Consider the following 17994-nt stretch of genomic DNA (forward strand, 5'->3'; position numbering starts at 1 on the left):
ATTCAAAAAAATATTTGTTTAATTTTTTAAAATTCTAACACAATTTTAAAAGGTATAAATACAATAATTTTTTAAAAACTTAAATTTATTGTATAAATTTTTATTATGATTATAAAAATAAGGAACAAATTCTTTTGAATCAGTCATGAAAAATATATTTTTTCTCCCAAAAGAATCGGAAATATACTTTTATACATAAATATCTATTTTCAATTTATATAATTCAAAATTATATAATATATAGATTCGTGTTCCCGTGTCCTACATTTGATAGATTATACGTATCTCATTGTCCGTATCCATATCTATGCTACAGTGTAACCGTTATTTCAAAAAAGAAAATTCACTTAATTATTTTGGAATAAAAATAAATTTTTAATAATATTAAATAAATAAATAAATTATTTGTTTTATTAAAAGATGAATAATCCGTATATTTTTTTTTGAAAAAAATTACCATTATTATAATAACTATCAAAATATAAATATACTATTAAATTACAAAACTAATTTATTAAAATAATTTATTTATAAAGAATAAAATTGGAAAACAAAAATGTGTAGTTAAACAGTTAATCATAGAATAAATTGACATATAAATAAATAAATAAATAAAAATACTCAACCATGAGAACAAAATTTTCCAATAACAGTTTCAAATCTGCGAAGAAAGAAAGTGTAGTTTGGTTGGTGAGGGAAAGGAATCGGTGAATTAGAAGAATGAAGAAGCTCGCAAGGAAATTTCGCCATTCAGAAGACGGAAACCTTTCTCTTCCTGTGCACGACGGAGACTCTCGTCCCTTGGAATCTCATGGTACGATCTTTCTCCTTTATCTCCGATTGCACAAAAATTCAAAATTCGAATTGTTTCATTTTGTTTTTTTTTTTTCATTTTGTTTCATAAATTCGAATTAGATTTTGATGCGCAGAGCAGGAAGAGTTAGTTCGTTCTCTTGAAAGAAGTCAAGCTCAGCAGAGTCGCTTATGGAGGGTACATTCACAACACAATGTTACCTTTCTTTCTTGTTAGAATCAATTTCATTGAAATCGTTAACATATTTGACTCTTCCTAACCTGCTTTTCGTTTGTATTGTATAGAATGTATTCACAACTTTATTCTCCGGTTACATCGTGTTTCTTTTGTACTCCGTCTTCCACCAGGCTTTAACACCATGGGAACTGGTATTTTCAACACTTTTTGCTATAGTTTTCACTGAAATTTTCCACTTTGTGAATTACTGTCGCATGGAAGAATCTTCAGAAACAGAGTATATACTGAAGGAGGTTTATTTATCTCGTTTCTCTCTAGGTTGCTTGTGATTTGAAACAGTAAGAGTTTTGTTGTTAGAGTGATTCTTTTTGTTTGTATCGTGGGATTTGATAAGCATTTTTTTTTTCTATTTAATTTATGTCTCGTGTATTTTTGAAGATACATTGTTTGGTTGTGCTTTTGGTGACATATTCAGTCAGAAGTGGATTTTTTCTTTGGTTGGATAAACTCTCAATAAACTTGTAAAAGAATAGATTAAGAAGAAGAGAATGAATTAAACCTTTCCCGTTTGTTAAAAGTAACCTTTACAACTGAGCTTTTGGAGAAGTATACAAGTTGATTTTTGACTTACGAGAAAGTTCAATTCATTTTACCTGTTTATTTTCTTCTCCTTTTAATGTTTATGCGAGAAATTTATCCAAATAGGATCTATGTTAAAATATGACATAGTGGAAAGGCTCTGCATTTTACTCTCTTCCTGATCTGTGACATTGAAGTATTTTTGCTGTTCTTTTTTTTCTTTTAATCTCATGATTGTTTCCTTTACTGAATATGCTATGTCTTTCTTTGTTCTTTGATAAGCAGCGGTATCATGCTTACTTCATGGAGGATATCTACTCATGGATGATTATATCTGCAGGTCCACTTCTCGTGTCTGAATATCTTGTTCCTATTTTTATATCAGGAACTGTTTCGTTGATTCATTTTGTATTATTCTTTTACTATAGAGTTGTAGATTTTAGTCCCTTTATGCCCTTATTTGCATTATCTGCTTATACTGATTTGCAACGATGAGATATGATATGTTCTCCACGTATCACAAATTATGTGGATCATTGCTGTGAACTTATTTAATTGAATAACTTTTACAGGCTTGGTGGCTGTTTTAGCATGCTTGTTTGCCATCATAGGACTGCTTCTTGAGTCAAACAATCGCAGGAGATGGATCAAGTACGCATTGTATACTGGCATTATTCTGGCCGTCTTCTGGTTATATTACATGTTGAGGTAAAGTTACTAGATAAACATGATTGATGTATTTTGTATATATTCCATATAGGATTCTGCATATTGTTGAATGTAGAAAAGTGAAATGAAATATATTAACTCTGGGCATTGGTATTCAGTGTATATTTTCAGTTTGGATTTTCTAGCTTCAACAATCAAGAGGCACTACTAATGGGCTGAAATTGAGTGGAAAATGATTAAAGAAACTTTACATTCTACTTGAGTAATAGTGGTATGGAGTACAAAATGGATAAACCAGTTAGATAACAGACTCAAATAAACCACTAAACCCGCCTAAAAAAGAACTGAAAACCGATCAAAACAGTCTAAACCAGTTCAATTAAAAAATATTTAATAATAAATCATTTTAACTTTTTCTTAAAAATAAAAAATATATAAAATATTTGTCAATTTCCTTTTATTCTACACATAAACTTATTATTAATAAATATTTATTAATGTTATTGAAATTTTAACTTAATTATGATAACATTTTATTTTAATTTCTACATGTATTTTAAATGTTAAGAATAAAAAAAATTATGTTTATTTTAGATTTTTAACATCATAGCATTGTGATATTATATTTTTAATATTATTCAGTTATTATAATAATTTTATTAATACTGGTTGGATCCTTGTTCGATCAATGTTGAACCATTAAATCTTGAATCATTAAACCTTAAACCAATACTTTAACCAGTTCAATGATCGGTCCGTTTTTAAAAAAACACAGTTTTTTTGCTATCTATAGGTGCTTCTCAACTCTTCCTGCTGAATGATAGTAATATTTTTTTTTGTAGGTTGCCAAAGTTTCGTTGGGATGTAATCTGGCTACCATTTGGTCCTCTTGGGTAGGTCGTGCTTTCCATCTGTTTTGCTTTGTTTTGCTTTGTGAACATTAACCTGGTTTAAGTGCATTGCTTCGTTACTATGATCCAGAGCATCTGCAGTGTGCCTCTATGTGGATCGCTTACTAACTGAGTCATCAGAAGAGGTGAGAAAGCTTCGTGGGTACATGTATACCTACAAAGCAAGCTAGAAAGATGTATGCCTAGTGATGGAGGAATGTGCATGAGAATCATTTTGGAGCATCATCTCCAGATAAACTAAAGAATATTTTCCATCTATCATGTGGATTGGCCCTAATATCCTTATCAGCAACAGCAGCAGCAGGGAACGGTGATGATTTGTTCTGTGGGTTCAGCTACCTTTTTTGTATTTCCTTTTATTGGATGAAAATCAATGATGAAGATTGGAACTTTCACAAGATTAGACATCAGTTAAGCTAATAGCATTTGTTTTTGTTTATAAAAGTTTTAGATCCCACTGTACTTTAGAATAGTTTGACATTTACTTCACAGAAAGCACTTATCAGTCAATGTTTTGCCGTATTTATGAGTCTTATGATTGGCGTCCTGACAGATACATTGTTATAGTTGTTCCCCCCGTCCATGAATTTTCTATTATGGCTCACCAGTTAGAGTCTTGTATATGCTTAGTCAAACCTATATTCCCAAAGATAACACAAGAGTTTGGTGAAAACTCTCATGCTTATTGAGGGAGCATTATGGTTCTAGGAGGGTGTGTAATGCATGTTTGCATAGATTTACGAATTGCATCAAGACGTGTATATTTTGGGATTTATTTTGTTAAAAGGTGGATATTACTTTGTTAGTTGTTGCTCATCCCATTTTTTTTGGAAATGATACTCACAAAGGATAGAATTTTAAAAGTGTATTCCTACCACTTGGAGGAAGGATGGAATTCCCTAGTCTTTTGTGAAGAAAAATTCTTTTGGGAGATTTAAGAGAACAATATTTCAAGACTTTTTCAAGCAATGGTGCGTGTTTCATGAATTATTTAAATTCATTTATAGTTTATTACTTGTTTAACCAAAATATGTACTTGTTTTACTTTTTGACTTTTTCAGATATTACATCGGCTTAAAACTTACTCTTTTCCCATTATGCACCCTCAAATTTTAATAAAATTCCTACATTAAACTATCTAATGGATTATCTCGATAGAAGTGAAAATTAGTTTTTTTATGTGTCGAACTAGGTTAATAAGTCAGTTCAGTATTTAAAATAATAATTGTATTTTCAAAAAATTTGAAAGTTATATTATTTTAATATATTTTAATTTTGTATCAAACCACTTAATCTAAAAATTAAAACTATCTTTTTAATATAATTTATATTTTTAAAATCTATACTTAAATATTTTTTGAATTTAAAGTTTACTTTAAAGCAGACTGAATTGGCGTGATAATTGGAATATTGACTCAATAAAAGCAGCATGAAAGGGGAGATTAAAAAAATGAAATAAAATATCAAAACCAGCATCCTTTAAAAATAAATTAGTTCGGCAAAAAGGAGGAATCTGCCACCACATAAAAAAAATTAAATGCTATATATAAATACTACATTTCCATTTTGAACTTAACTAGTTGTGCAAGAGAGAATCAAAAACACTAGATATCAGAAAGAGGATGATCATAGATCTGCTCTGCCAGGATATCGTGGGAAGGGAATCACATCTCTGATATTTTCCAGGCCAGTTGCAAAGAGAATCATTCTTTCAAAGCCAAGCCCAAATCCAGCATGTTTCACTGTTCCATACCGCCTCAGATCAAGGTACCACTCGTATGGCTCAAGAGGCAAACCCATCTCCTTTATTCTGCAACATAAAACATAAGTCAAATAACTTCCAAGGACATCACTTCAACCAAAGCAAATAAATCATATATATGAACCTTGACTCAATGACATCATATCGCTCTTCTCTTTGGCTTCCACCAATTAGCTCTCCCACCTGAAAAATTGCATTTACTTAAATACATGCTCTACTATGCCAACAAAAATAACCATCAATATAACCATCCACCATAAACATGTTCAAAAAAACACACAGGACGCCACCTTTGGTACAAGAACATCCATAGCAGCCACTGTTTTTAAGTCATCATTGAGCCGCATGTAGAATGCTTTGATTTCTTTTGGATAGTTGTAGACAATGACTGGCTTCTGAAATTTTACCTCTGTCAGGAATCTGTATAACACCATTCCATCAAGTTATCACACAACACAAATCAATAAGAACAAGAGCTAGACCAAAAGGTGAAAAAGAGATTAGAAAGTACCTTTCATGCTCAGATGCTAAGTCAATACCCCATTTCACTTCATTCTCAAATTTTTTACCATTCTTCACAGCGTCTTCTAGTATTTCCACTGCTTCTGTGTACGAAACTCGAATAAAGGGGGAGAAAGCAACCAACTTCAAACGATCAATGCAACCTTTATCAAATTTATCAGCCATAAACTCCATATCTTCAAGGCAGTTGTCAAGTAACCACTGACACATAAATTTCACATACGCCTCCGCACAGTTCATATCATCCTACACAGAAAATGCAAAACCATGGACTTTACAACTTCCACCGTAGAAAGGTAAAAACACCAAATCTTATAAACAGGTATAAAGTAGGCAACTTTGCACTGGAAAAATTAACAAGTTCATAGCCCTTAACTAAAAATAATAACTTTGCACCAACATTTAACAGATAATCATACCACCACTAAGACCAATTGCATCTGAACATAATCATGATCATTTATGAGTGAGTTGAAATTTTCATATACCTTCAACTCTGCAAACGCAAGCTCGGGTTCTACCATCCAAAACTCAGCCAAATGCCTGGAAGTGTGAGAATTCTCTGCGCGAAAAGTTGGGCCAAAGGTATATACACTGCTAAGTGCACACACATAAGACTCAACTTGAAGCTGACCTGAAACCGTCAAAAACGCTTGACGTGCAAAGAAATCTTTCCCATAATCCACCTTTCCATCATCCTTCTTAGGAATCCCAGGCTTAAGCTTAGACCTCTCCTCCACCTTAGCCAAACTCTCCTTCGCCTTCTTAAGCTCATCCACAGCAGCACCAATCTCCGGCTTAGTCGCCTTGGCAGCTTTCAACTGAGCCACGACATCCCCTTTCCCCTGAACAACAAACCTAGCCGCCTCCACATCTGCCTCCGTAGGAGGAGGATTCTGCGACAACTCTTTTTCCAATCTCTCAGCCTCACTCAGCAAAGTAGTCACCTGAAACATCTCACCTGCACCCTCACAATCACTCGTGGTAACAATGGGTGTGTGCACGTAAAGAAACCCTTCTTTGTTGAAAAAAGTATGCGTAGCATACGCAAGAGCATTTCTAATTCTAGCCACCGCAGATATCTGCAATCACACACAACACAACAAAATCACAACTACAAAAAAATTATAAAAATCAAATCTATTAAGTTTATCTATAACAATTGAGGTCCCATTTTTTCAGCAATTTCTCACAATATCTGTCCACAATTTCCCAAACCTAGATAATAACTAAAGGTTTTTGCACTCATACAATCAGAATCCCTGTTAAATCACAAAATCACGATATACTATAAAACATCTTCATAGAGTGAGATTATGTTATAATGACTAAATTCATGAACACTTTTAGAATTGCAGTTTATGACACTAAAAAAAGAAGGTACCGTGTTGGTTCTAGAACGAAGATGAACGAAATCTCTGAGGAACTCGAGAGTAAGTCTCATTTTGGGCAGAGGATATTTGGCGGGATCGACGGGGCCGACGTGGAGAACCTTATCGGCGCGGAGTTCGATCTTCTGTTTGGTGCCGGCGGGAGGGAGCTTAAGGTGGCCATCGACGACGACGCAAGTTCCAGTGGGGACTAGCTGACCAAGTTCGCCGAGCGAGGCTTCAACGATAACTTGGAGGTTACCAGCGCAGCTGCCGTCGTTGATTTCGAGGAAGGCGAAAGCGTCTTTGTCGGCTTTCCGACCAGTCTTGACCCAGCCGCCGACGCGCGCCTTCCGGCCGGCCAAACCCGAGCCGCCGTCGGAGCGGGAGATGATGGAGCGGATCGGAACGCGGTCCGAGAATTGCGCCTTGGGAACCTCGTCGTCGAGGGTGGCGGCTGCGAGTTGGTCCGTCGGAGGAGAAGATGTGTCTGTCATTGCTGCTGACGGTGGCGGTGGCGGAGGAGGGTGGCGCACTACGAAGTGCGAATTAGGGTAAACCTAAATTGGAGTGTGAAAATGTGATGTGTCCACTGTTAACTATTCCTTTTTATTTTGTAGGTGTGTTCATGCCAATACCAATTCCATTCATTTCACAATATTACATGCTTTGTTTCGAAGAAAAAAAAAATATTAATATTTTTTATTTTAATTATTTATTCTATTATAATAATAAAATTAATATTTATAATATAATTAATTATATAGTATTTTATTTATATGAATTTTTTTAATAATTATATGCATTTTTTTTTTATTTCTTCGTCTGCTAAAGTTTTCTCCGAGAAGGATGCAGGACATTTATTTAAGCTCAACTTTTTTTATTTACAGTAAGAATGATAAGTCTTTTATGTGTAAAAAGTTCATTACTGTGACAAACTTTAATTTTATTAATAAAAAATATATTTAGTACTTATAAAGTAAAAGTTTAACTAGTTTGCTTTTAGAAAATAATCATTTTAAGGAAGTATTTGATAAATAAATATTTTAAGAATTAATTTGACATAAAACTGTACAAATTAATTTTTTTGGTCTTGCTTAAAAAAATTTACTTTAATAATGGTCTTGCTGTAAAACTGTAATAATTTTTTAAGTAATTAGGGTTTCCATTTTCACATTACAAGTGTTATATTCTTCTACTTGTTAAAGCCTTTTTATAACTAGTAAAATATTTTACTTTACATGTTCTTCCCTATTTGTACTTGTAAAAGTTTTTCTATAAAAAAGAATAAATTTTTTGTTCTTTCACTTCAATCAAAACTTATTTACTCCTCTTCAAATTTATTTAAAATTCTCTTTTATTGAATAATACAAGGTCTATTTAGCCTTCTTTTCATTTTCATTTTTTATATTATCTTATTTGTAACATTAATAAAAAATCTCATTCTCTTTGATATACATAAATGTTTACTACTTTCAAATATCTTTACACCATTTACACCGGATCAAACTATGTATATATTATATATATATATATATATATATATTATCTAATTATAATTTATGATTATGAAAGATCCAAGGAAAAGAGCATAGATTATACATCTCAACATTAATCACATATTTATTAAAAACATATATAATTAAATTAACCTTTTTATAAATAATATCATCTATAAATATGTATGAAATCATTATATATATATATGTATATATATATATAAATATTTTGTACTTGAAGTAATAAAACACTTATTCAAAAGCCACATACTAATCTAAGCAATCTTATGATTTAAATGTTTGAAAATACATGCATTCCATACTATAAAACAACTACCATTTTGTTAATTATGATAATATTAATCCTTGTTATATAGATTAAAACATGTTTTCATTAAAAATCGTGAACAACTTACAAATTAATTATACCGACTCAAATAATTATCTAAGAGTACAATTATACGTTGATAACATATTATCATATAAGATACCCAAAAAACTCTTATAATATTGAATAGAAGAAAATAAAATTATTAAAATAATTGTATTGAAAAAATTTGTTTATAAAAAATAGAAAAATTAAAGAAATGAATTCGTAATATATATTTATAAGTTTTTTTTTAAAAAATACAACATTAAAATATCTTAATTAATATATAGTAAGAACACAGGTGCTACGTCTGTATATCCATATTCTTTTTATTATTAATATATTTATATTTTTTTTAAATATAAAACTAAATGATAAAAAGGATAATAATTAAATAAAATGATAACAAGAGATAAAAACGAGAGATGAAAATTTGAAAAAAAAAACTATGTTTCACTATTATACTCTAAAATAATCTGTTTTGTTTCACACTATGTATATTCAAAATTTAAAATTGATTACTGTTTTTTACAAAATAACAATATATTAATGTTAAAAACAAAATAAATAATAATAATTTTCAATTAATTATTTAATAAATATTTAAAAATAATATTACTAAGAATAAAATAAAAATAAATTTGTGTAAAAAAAACAATTATAATAAAAATATATACACATTAAATATGGTTTTTGTTATAAATGTTGTAGATTAGCATGGACCACACTATGTAACCAACAGTTGCTCGCCACGTGGAGGAGTCAAGAAAGGGCCAACAAATTCCGTTTACTTTTTTTTTCCTTCGATGCAATTCAGTTTGTGAGTTTCTCGATACTCCTACAAGGTAGGTGTTCTGATCTCCCTCATTTCTGTTTCATATCGAACCTTCAAAATCTTCATATTTAACCCCAACAAAAATTAAAATAAACCCTAATTTTAATTTTTCAACAGGGTTCGTTCATCTATTCTCTTCTTTCAACACAGTTATTTTTCCATGGTTTTTCTTTGTTTCTTTTTTAATTAATTGTTTGATTTTGATTAATTCTCTTGCTGCTGTTCCAGGGAGATCGAATTGCAAATTCCGGCGTAAAGCGCATCGTTGATTTTCCTATTCGACCAATAAGGGTATCGTTGTTTCAACATCTCTTAAATCAACCATGTTTACCCGAATTTTTGGTAAACCTAAGCAGGAAGCCAATACTCTAACGACTCTGGACAAGTTAAATGAGGTAAGTTGGATTTGGATCTCCCAATTGGGAGATTATTTTTTTTCCAACCCAAGAATTGTGCATAGTTGATGGGTATAATTTGTTATTCAAACTTTTCGTTTCATATATTTATATTGTAAGATCCGAGTAGTTTTATTATTTTTCTTGAATCTTAAATGATAAGCAGCGTTCTCGTCTTTGGAAGTTGGAACAATTAAAAAACGAATATCGTGGATGTTCTCATATGTCAATTAAGAGCTATTTACAATTTGGAGGAATAGAAGGCAAAAATTTTCTTACTCTTTCCCCTTTTATAATGGTTTTCTCCTGTTAGTGTCATGGAAATCGCTTGATGTTAACTGAGCGAATAAACTTCATTTCTTTTATTCACATAGTTGTTGGAGCACTGCCTCAGGAGCTAAGTTCTGCTTTTATTATCTAATTTGTCTTCATTCAATCCTGTGCAGTAATTTGCACATATTCTGAAACTCCTGTATTTTTTCTGGTTCTATAATATTGCATAGTGTTTCTAGACGTTCTTTGATCAAGCAAAAAGATCAATTTGTGAATTACTTTGCAGTTTGAGGAAACTTTTTTCTCATTTTGAATGCTTTGTTCCTTGAATGCTGCAGACACTTGAAATGTTAGAGAAAAAAGAGAAAGTACTCCTTAAAAAGGCCGCAGCTGAAGTTGAAAGAGCCAAAGATTTTACTAGAGCAAAGAATAAAAGGGGTATGTAGTAAAACTCATTTATACTTGTTCTCGAGAATATATACATTGCCTCCCCATTCCACTTGTGTTTCTGCTACTGCTGAGGTTTTGAATGCATGATTTAGTCAAAATTGTGTCATGATAGTTTCATAGAAAAAAATGTCAAGATTCTCAACAAGACTTGGGTCTCATTTGGTTTCACATCTCAGTGGTGGGAGTTGGAATGAACTAAAAGTTCTTTAGGTACTTTGGAATGTGAAAAGCCAGTCCATTTTAGGATGATCCCTTATAATTAGAATGGGACTACCTACAGAGGAAATGACTACTCCATTCCACCAAGGTTGATTAGATTTACCTTTTACTCCAATTATTTTGTTACCATGATTCTTATTATTACTTCCGCCACTGATGAACACCATTGTCACACCCACCATTATCGTTGAACAATTAATTTACTTTATATTCTCTTACAATTTGGGCTCATGGTTTAACTCTATCCTACTTAACTAGTTTGTAAGGTGAGGACTCCTCAATATAAGCATGGGGGTTATTGGTATTGTACGATTCGCAATACAATATGTACAGTTCAATATAAGAATTGTTGAATACAGCTTGATATGATTCAAGCAGTTGGGGTTTCAAATTGAATAATGAATTATTTTCGTGCTTGAATAATATCTTGAGTTGAATGAATTGGACCAGAATTGCGATCTGGAGAAGAATCACACAGTTATGTTAGGCCTCAAAAGGAGTCGTGATATCCTGTCATGTCTCTCTCCTAGGACTGTGGTGCCTAGCTGGAGTGGAGCTGCCGAAATTGAAGAAAAGATGGCCAGAGTGGACAAATCTCATTGTAACAGAATTGTAGTGTATAGAAGGCATGACTAACTGCAGAGCTGTCTGTGAACTAACCTATTTCTTACCGCATAAGCTAAAATAGAATAAGCTAACGTGCAATCATATACTCTATTAGTGTTAAAGGATGGCACTGGCAGCAGAGGTGAGTTGAGGGTTGCACCAACACACGACAATTTAAGAACCAAACAAAATAGTAGGGTTTCTTTCAAAAGGTTTGTATGACCTCACCCAGGTTATTGGCTGCTGCAACCTCATTTTTTCAAGTGTGGCAATCTGACAATTCCACTATTTGGAGCAATGTTACAGCATGAGCCAACCATAGAATGCTTTTCAGTGGAAGTGCATGTCATTTGGGAAGTCCTGTGTGTTCAAAGCAATTTTGATACAATTAGCTTAGTGACAAGTGAGAAGCACAGGCCAGACTAATTTTAAAAAATAATGAAAGAAATTATTTTATCCATTAATATTTTGTTCAACTTTTTGTTTTAAAATAAAAAAAAATTTAGAAATGCAGTTGCTAAGCTGGAGTGTGTAACTCCCCTAGATGCAGCATGATATGAACCCCAATGCTCTTGCCATTTATATCGCACTCCTCACTGAACTTACGTGGATAAGCTTGTATGCATTTTTTCCAAAAATAAAATTATGCCCTAACGTCTTGAGGAGTTCTTTAAAATGGGAGCCAGTTCATGCCTCAATGGTGTATTGATCCATTATGATATTTTCTTTGAATTTCTGCTTTATGCAGCGGCAATACAGTGTTTGAAGAGGAAGAGGCTATATGAACAGCAAATAGAACAGCTTGGAAATTTTCAGCTGCGTATTCATGATCAGGTGTGTGAATTCACTTTAAATTTAGCAGTTGCAACAAATGTTTTCTGAAACTGATCTAGTCATTTGGATCATTAAAAGAAAAAGTTTTAGGCCGAGTATAAAAGTGTAGAATATATTATTATTATTATTAAAGTAATAAGAATAAAAATAAAAGAATATACCAATATTAGCGTACTTTTATAAAAATACATGAAAATATACTAGTCACTGAACAGGTAAAAGGGGATGGAAGAAGTTAAACTTCTCGTAATAAATAGTGAGTCAAACTCATTGCATTTCAAATTAGGAAAAGAATAAGTCAGTTTTGATCTTAAAATGGGAACTGAATAATCAATATGATGCAAAATAAGTTTATAATTTTTTCAAAAGAAAGTAGGAGGGTCTTGTTCAATCAGTTATGTGAACCATGCATGACTATTTCACATGGGTCAGCCTGTTCAAGACTGGTATTTTCTTTTTTTATCTGTTCTTTGAAATCTTATTTTTAAGGATTGGTTGGATCAGTTACTGTTTTTTTCTGTCCAAGCGCCACACCACAGTAGTTCTGACAATTATGGGTATGATAATGTTTCAGTGCTTGGCGTATCATTTATATTTTCTGCTGATAATGTGTTACAGATGATAATGTTGGAAGGTGCCAAGGCCACCACTGAAACAGTTGATGCGTTGAGAACTGGTGCAGCTGCTATGAAGGCCATGCAAAAAGCAACGTACGTATATTTGTGATTTCATTCTTGATATACTTGTCTATATTTTACATCTTTGTTTTAGGCTTGTTTTTAAAACCTGACAAGCTTACTGTATTTTTTGTAACATGGAAAATCTTCATGCATATAACAATGATGTCTTCTTTAGTGCATCCATCTTATTTAATGGGTTTCTGATTGCGACATTGTTGAATTGCTGTATTTATTTTTCAGGAATATTGATGATGTTGACAAGACCATGGATGAGATCAACGAACAGACGGAGAACATGAAACAAATTCAGGAAGCATTGTCTACTCCAATTGGTGCAGCTGCTGATTTTGACGAGGTCATTTGCTATCTAATTTTAACTTTATTTGCATTTGTACTCTTTGCAACTGAGAAATTACCTGTTTAGTTGTTGAGTGTCGATATAATGTACTGTGTCATATATAATGTATTGTGTCATATATGTGGGGAGCATTCTAAAATCTGAATTTCTTTGCTATTTCAGGATGAATTGGAAGCAGAACTTGAAGAGCTGGAGGGTGCTGAATTGGAAGAGCAGCTTCTTCAGCCTGCAACTACAGCTCCAGCAGCTCCAGTGCATGTTCCAGCTGGGCGGCAACCCACTCGCCCTGCATCGTCGAAGCCCACTGCTGAGGAAGATGAGTTGGCCGCTTTGCAGGCTGAAATGGCACTATGAGCAGGTCCCTTTTCTCAGCTGCGGCACTATTGATTTATGCTATTATTCATTAATCTGTTTTAGTTTGGTTGGTATTGCAATTAATGTGCAGTTAAATGGTTTGTGTGTGCACCAGTTCGATATCAACCTTTGCACAGTTGAGTTCACTTGTATAATCATAGTTTGGAATGAATTGTCTAAAGTTGCTTGTCATGAAAAGTTTGACAATCTTATTTTATGCATTTCTTATTGATTTCGCTGCTGGCTTTGATTAAGCCAGAACTTCGCAGGCAATTACGTGCATGGTCTTGTAAAAACAGAGTGACACGAGAATTCTGCTCCCTCTCGTGCTTGCTTATCTATGAAATTATTAAGCAGACCAGAAGATGTATATAAAGGTTATAAAATTCAATAGCCCTTCAAAACTTCTACTTTCTCCTGGGATTTGTCACCTTATTCAATGTCGTTTTACAGAAAGTTGAAACCCTGATTTATACGGTGTAGTTCCTGTTAAATACTGATGCAATGACTGATCAGTGAATATCTCAGACCTAAGTCACAATGGAGAATAATGAATGAAAAATGGTTGATCTAGGTTGTATCTAGGACAGGGAATGCTTTAGTTTATTGGGAAATCACAAGCTATGAAAGAAAATATTTTAATTAGGAAATAAAAACGGAATATTATTTTAATAGGGAATATACATGCATCATTATGCTGAGGTTCTGTAGTTTTCAGATTTCGGTTTCGAATTATTAAGTCATTCAATTTAAAAATTAAGATGATAAAACATTCGATATAAATTATAATTCAATTAAAATGTTTTGTATCATATTGGATGATTCGACTTTTATTGATACATTTTTTAGAAAATTATACTTCACCCTGTAGAATTATAATCCAATATTTTATTATAAAGCAAAAGAAATGTCCATTTATAAAATATAGAAAATCATAATAATCTACTAGACTTACATGGATTCGTAGAACATTAACACGTGAGAAACTCCTCAAGGTAAGAAAAAGTAGAATGTGAGAATGAATACGTATTACAAACAAGCGTTTTTTTAACAAAAAAAAAATTGTTCTGTTTTCGAAACCCCAACTGGAAAATTGATCGGAACCAATTGCATATACAAATTTAATAAAAAAATATGCTTTAATCAGTATTAGGGTATTTTTATCGGTTTACTTTTTATTGGATTAGATTGAACACCTTTCATAATATGATGAAGATACTTTAGTCTTGATTAGACGTCTTTGTTGAAAAGATTAACTAGCTTACTGGTACAGTTATTAAAAGAAAGAGTTTAAAATTAGTATTGATAAAAATCTTAATGTCAACCATTTAAAAAAGAGAGTAATATAAAGTTTTCATTATTTATTAACGAAGAACTATTATATTACTAATGTATCTCTAAAATAGTTGCCTGAAAATGGTTTTAACCTGTATGAAATAATTGGTTCTAGATTTATCTATTTTTTTATCAAGGTTTTCATGATTATGATTATTTGAAAAAAAGTTGGAAAAAGATTAGGAGTATTTTTGCAAATGATATTTAACGTTTTTATGATTCTACTTGTAAACTAACATCACTTAAACATAACAATTATGATTTATCATCTTTATAAACATAATTATGATTTAAACATAAAAATATTCATTCAATTTCTCTCCCAAAATACAAAATTACTTCTTATGTGAATTATTTTTTTACTTGTCATATTTAAAATGAAAATCACATATCTAAAATTAATTTTAAAAATTTCACAAAAACAACTCAAAATCATACCAAATATGGTCCAATTTAATTTCATAAGTTCTCAAACCAAGATGCCATCTTCTCTGTTTGAAAATTTCAAAGCCCTGAATGATCTGAATGATTGAGAAAGATCATCCATCAACAGTAAAAAGAAAAAAAAAAAGTGGTGAGCACAGTTTTATGTGATAATTCAATGGGAATATTGACAGTAAAATGATGTTGGTAGATGAGTAGGTGAATGAAGTGGTATAAATTAACATAACAGATTAATTCTTAGTGTTTACTCATCACTCCAATGTTTATTCAAACCATGCATTTAACCAAGTGCACATGCACAAATACAATGTACAAACTACAAAAGAAAGCAAGTTTTGCAGTAAACGACTAAACGTAAGGTTATGTGAAAGAAATGACGCAGGCTTCTTTTTCACCATTTTATATGTGATAATGGCGAAAGAGACACACTATCACGATTCATGTATGTAGTTATTGTTGTTGTTACTGTCAGATGGGGACCCCTCAATTTGTTTCTTTCCAACCTTAGAAATTACTCATTAGCCAACGCAACTTTCATGATCACTGCACACTCACAAACTACGTTCGATCCCATTCACATTCATGAACCATTTGAATGTTAGTTTAAGGTCCCTACATATCCTCACATAATCAGAATTTCATCCCTCAGATCAACATTTCATCAAAAAAGTTAAAAAGGATGTAGAATTCTTCACTAAGAACCTGCATAATTTCTTCTTACACACCTAACTACCTTAATCAAATTCAAATCACATTCCACATTTGAAGGGTGTTTAATTACTAGTGCTAATTAATACTAAATAAAATATGAAATCAATGCCAATGCCATGACTCCTTTTCTGAAATGGTAACCTTGGAGAGAGCCTTTGGTTAGCCAAATGATGGGGCAATTTCGCTGCTTTTTTCTTGAGAAACAAACCCATTACTAAGCAAGAGATCTTCGTACACAAAATCAAGCAAAAGTGCTTCATTTTCACCTTCAGTGTTGTCATGATAGCTGAACCATTGAGTCTGGTTTTCCTGTTTCACCAAGGATGTTGAGTTTGAAAAAATTGAAACTTCATTGGATAGTGGTACAGTGCTGCCTAGACCTGAGAGATGAGACCCTAAAGGCAATGGTGAAGGAACTGGAATATGTGTCTGCTCCGAACTCAAAACATGAGACTCAGATGAGTTCTTATGATCAAAGACACAGTCTTCAACTTGAGACAGAGGAGTAGTGGAAGTTGTGAACTGTGGAGAAACAGTTTTGACAGTGGCATTGGTGTTTGCTACCAAAAACTTTTTCTTTAACTTAGTGTTCCAATGGTTTTTCACATCGTTGTCTGTTCTCCCAGGTAACTGAGCCGCAATAAGGGACCACCTAACCCCAAAAAACACAGCATATATTCACTTGCTGATATAGTGGCATAAGGAATGAACAAGCAAAACAAAAGCATTCTAAAACATGTTAAGAGAGTTAGCAGGATATAGTCTTACTTTGCTGCATAATTATGCAGACATTAATAAGTTTTGGCATTGTTAAATTTTGTTTAACATTGTCACATTTCATCCTTGTTAATTAATTCTTTGCTCTGATAAAAAAAAAGTTAACAATACCAAAACTTTTAAACTTATGAGTACAGCAGAATCTATCTTCTCTTAGTTTTAATTTTTGACTAGCTTGCTAAGAATATATACAAAGAAAGAGTGAACTTGCCTGCTTCCGATAGTGGAATAAAGGGTGCAGATAACTTGGTCTTCCTCCTCCGTGAAACCTCCATGCTTGATATGAGGCCTGAGATAGTTCAGCCATCTCAGACGACAACTCTTCCCACACCGCTTAAGGCCTAAAATTAAAGAAAAAACACACAAAAATAATGAAAGAGCTTAAAACAAGCACACCCAGTTGAAAAAGAGTGGAAGAAAAACGAAAATAAACCTGCTTTTTGCGGGAGAGTTATCCAATTGCCACCAGTGCCATTTTTCTTGAGATAGTTTTTGAGGGTTTCATCTTCCTCAGGAGACCAAGGACCCCTTTTGACGTTAGCTTTGTCACAACATGGAGCTCTTCCCATGGCCAAGGCAAAAGGTTCTGAAGTGACAGAAGATTTGAATGTGAAAAACAACACTGAATATGGAGAGTGGAGAAGTAGTATATAATATAAAATGGATTGGGATTGGGAAGTTGGAAGGTTTGAAAAGTTTGACTTTGTCTGACTGACACACATGATAGAGGTGTTTTATTTGTTTCCTTTTTCCTTTGTGTGATTTGTTTTGTTTTACTTGTTGCTGTTGTGTCCTAACTCCTAGCCAGTTTGCTCAGTGTTTCTAACCTATGGAGCTGCTTATCTTATGAAACAAGGCAAAGACTGAGTCAATGAGTGTAATGGAATGCAATAAAAAGTACTATATCATATTCCCTTCTTTTCTCTCTCTCCCTCAGTTTTATCATATGTGATCATCATCCATCTATATCATTCATATACCACTGTAAAAATTACAAACTTCAAAACATGTGATGTGATATGGTATTTAGCTTTTCAAACAAAGTGATTA

The 17994-nt window shown here is 32.5% G+C and overlaps 4 protein-coding genes across 12 annotated transcripts; 2 read left to right on the forward strand and 2 right to left on the reverse strand.

The window, feature by feature from the left end:
- Positions 1-634: 634 nt before the first annotated feature.
- LOC137812797 (uncharacterized) lies at positions 635-3672 on the forward strand. 2 transcript variants are annotated; one of them, XM_068615000.1, is made up of 7 exons: positions 635-814; positions 930-991; positions 1099-1182; positions 1853-1910; positions 2143-2278; positions 3082-3132; positions 3221-3672. In XM_068615000.1, the coding sequence occupies exons 1-7, from the start codon at positions 721-723 to the stop codon at positions 3318-3320; spliced, it is 585 nt and encodes a 194-aa protein (XP_068471101.1). In that variant the 5' UTR covers positions 635-720; the 3' UTR covers positions 3321-3672. The 2 variants fall into 2 exon arrangements, with proteins under 2 accessions (XP_068471101.1, XP_068471102.1); XM_068615001.1 differs by having other exon boundaries at positions 1856-1910.
- A 934-nt stretch (positions 3673-4606) lies between these two features.
- On the reverse strand, positions 4607-7458 carry LOC137812799 (asparagine--tRNA ligase, cytoplasmic 1). Its single transcript, XM_068615002.1, has 6 exons — positions 6819-7458; positions 5923-6516; positions 5424-5680; positions 5203-5332; positions 5037-5095; positions 4607-4960 (listed from the first exon to the last, which is right to left on the reverse strand). Exons 1-6 carry the CDS (start codon positions 7299-7301, stop codon positions 4777-4779), a joined length of 1707 nt encoding a protein of 568 aa, XP_068471103.1. The 5' UTR covers positions 7302-7458; the 3' UTR covers positions 4607-4776.
- Positions 7459-9401: 1943 nt separating this feature from the next.
- On the forward strand, positions 9402-14261 carry LOC137812807 (vacuolar protein sorting-associated protein 32 homolog 2). Of its 8 annotated transcripts, none has more exons than XM_068615021.1 (9): positions 9402-9518; positions 9737-9903; positions 10515-10614; positions 12200-12285; positions 12904-12995; positions 13206-13320; positions 13486-13681; positions 13769-13813; positions 13937-14261. In XM_068615021.1, exons 2-7 carry the CDS (start codon positions 9832-9834, stop codon positions 13675-13677), a joined length of 657 nt encoding a protein of 218 aa, XP_068471122.1. In that variant the 5' UTR covers positions 9402-9518; positions 9737-9831; the 3' UTR covers positions 13678-13681; positions 13769-13813; positions 13937-14261. The 8 variants fall into 8 exon arrangements, with proteins under 8 accessions (XP_068471122.1, XP_068471123.1, XP_068471120.1 ...); XM_068615022.1 differs by having other exon boundaries at positions 13793-13813; positions 13937-14091; XM_068615024.1 differs by having other exon boundaries at positions 9482-9626.
- A 1851-nt stretch (positions 14262-16112) lies between these two features.
- LOC137812800 (transcription factor MYB87-like) lies at positions 16113-17761 on the reverse strand. Its single transcript, XM_068615003.1, has 3 exons — positions 17378-17761; positions 17156-17285; positions 16113-16819 (listed from the first exon to the last, which is right to left on the reverse strand). The coding sequence occupies exons 1-3, from the start codon at positions 17664-17666 to the stop codon at positions 16327-16329; spliced, it is 912 nt and encodes a 303-aa protein (XP_068471104.1). The 5' UTR covers positions 17667-17761; the 3' UTR covers positions 16113-16326.
- Positions 17762-17994: the final 233 nt, after the last annotated feature.

The sequence above is a fragment of the Phaseolus vulgaris genome, chromosome 2, assembly GCF_000499845.2.
Source record: "Phaseolus vulgaris cultivar G19833 chromosome 2, P. vulgaris v2.0, whole genome shotgun sequence".
Classification (NCBI taxonomy): Eukaryota; Viridiplantae; Streptophyta; class Magnoliopsida; order Fabales; family Fabaceae; genus Phaseolus; species Phaseolus vulgaris.

Excerpts from the sequence above, each read along its gene's own strand:
- LOC137812797 (XM_068615000.1), top strand. The coding sequence starts at position 721 with ATGAAGAAGCTCGCAAGGAAATTTCGCCATTCAGAAGACGGAAACCTT. Across the intron at positions 992-1,098 it reads AGCAGAGTCGCTTATGGAGG|AATGTATTCACAACTTTATT; the intron begins GTACATTCACAA and ends TGTATTGTATAG. Across the intron at positions 1,183-1,852 it reads CTTTAACACCATGGGAACTG|CAGCGGTATCATGCTTACTT; the intron begins GTATTTTCAACA and ends TTCTTTGATAAG.
- LOC137812807 (XM_068615021.1), top strand. The coding sequence starts at position 9,832 with ATGTTTACCCGAATTTTTGGTAAACCTAAGCAGGAAGCCAATACTCTA. Across the intron at positions 12,996-13,205 it reads AAGGCCATGCAAAAAGCAAC|GAATATTGATGATGTTGACA; the intron begins GTACGTATATTT and ends TTTATTTTTCAG. Across the intron at positions 13,321-13,485 it reads CAGCTGCTGATTTTGACGAG|GATGAATTGGAAGCAGAACT; the intron begins GTCATTTGCTAT and ends TTGCTATTTCAG.
- LOC137812799 (XM_068615002.1), bottom strand. The coding sequence starts at position 7,301 with ATGACAGACACATCTTCTCCTCCGACGGACCAACTCGCAGCCGCCACC. Across the intron at positions 5,681-5,922 it reads TTGCGTTTGCAGAGTTGAAG|GATGATATGAACTGTGCGGA; the intron begins GTATATGAAAAT and ends TTTTCTGTGTAG. Across the intron at positions 5,333-5,423 it reads TTAGCATCTGAGCATGAAAG|ATTCCTGACAGAGGTAAAAT; the intron begins GTACTTTCTAAT and ends GGTGTTATACAG.
- LOC137812800 (XM_068615003.1), bottom strand. The coding sequence starts at position 17,666 with ATGTGTGTCAGTCAGACAAAGTCAAACTTTTCAAACCTTCCAACTTCC. Across the intron at positions 17,286-17,377 it reads AACTCTCCCGCAAAAAGCAG|GCCTTAAGCGGTGTGGGAAG; the intron begins GTTTATTTTCGT and ends CTTTAATTTTAG. Across the intron at positions 16,820-17,155 it reads TATTCCACTATCGGAAGCAG|GTGGTCCCTTATTGCGGCTC; the intron begins GCAAGTTCACTC and ends TTTTGGGGTTAG.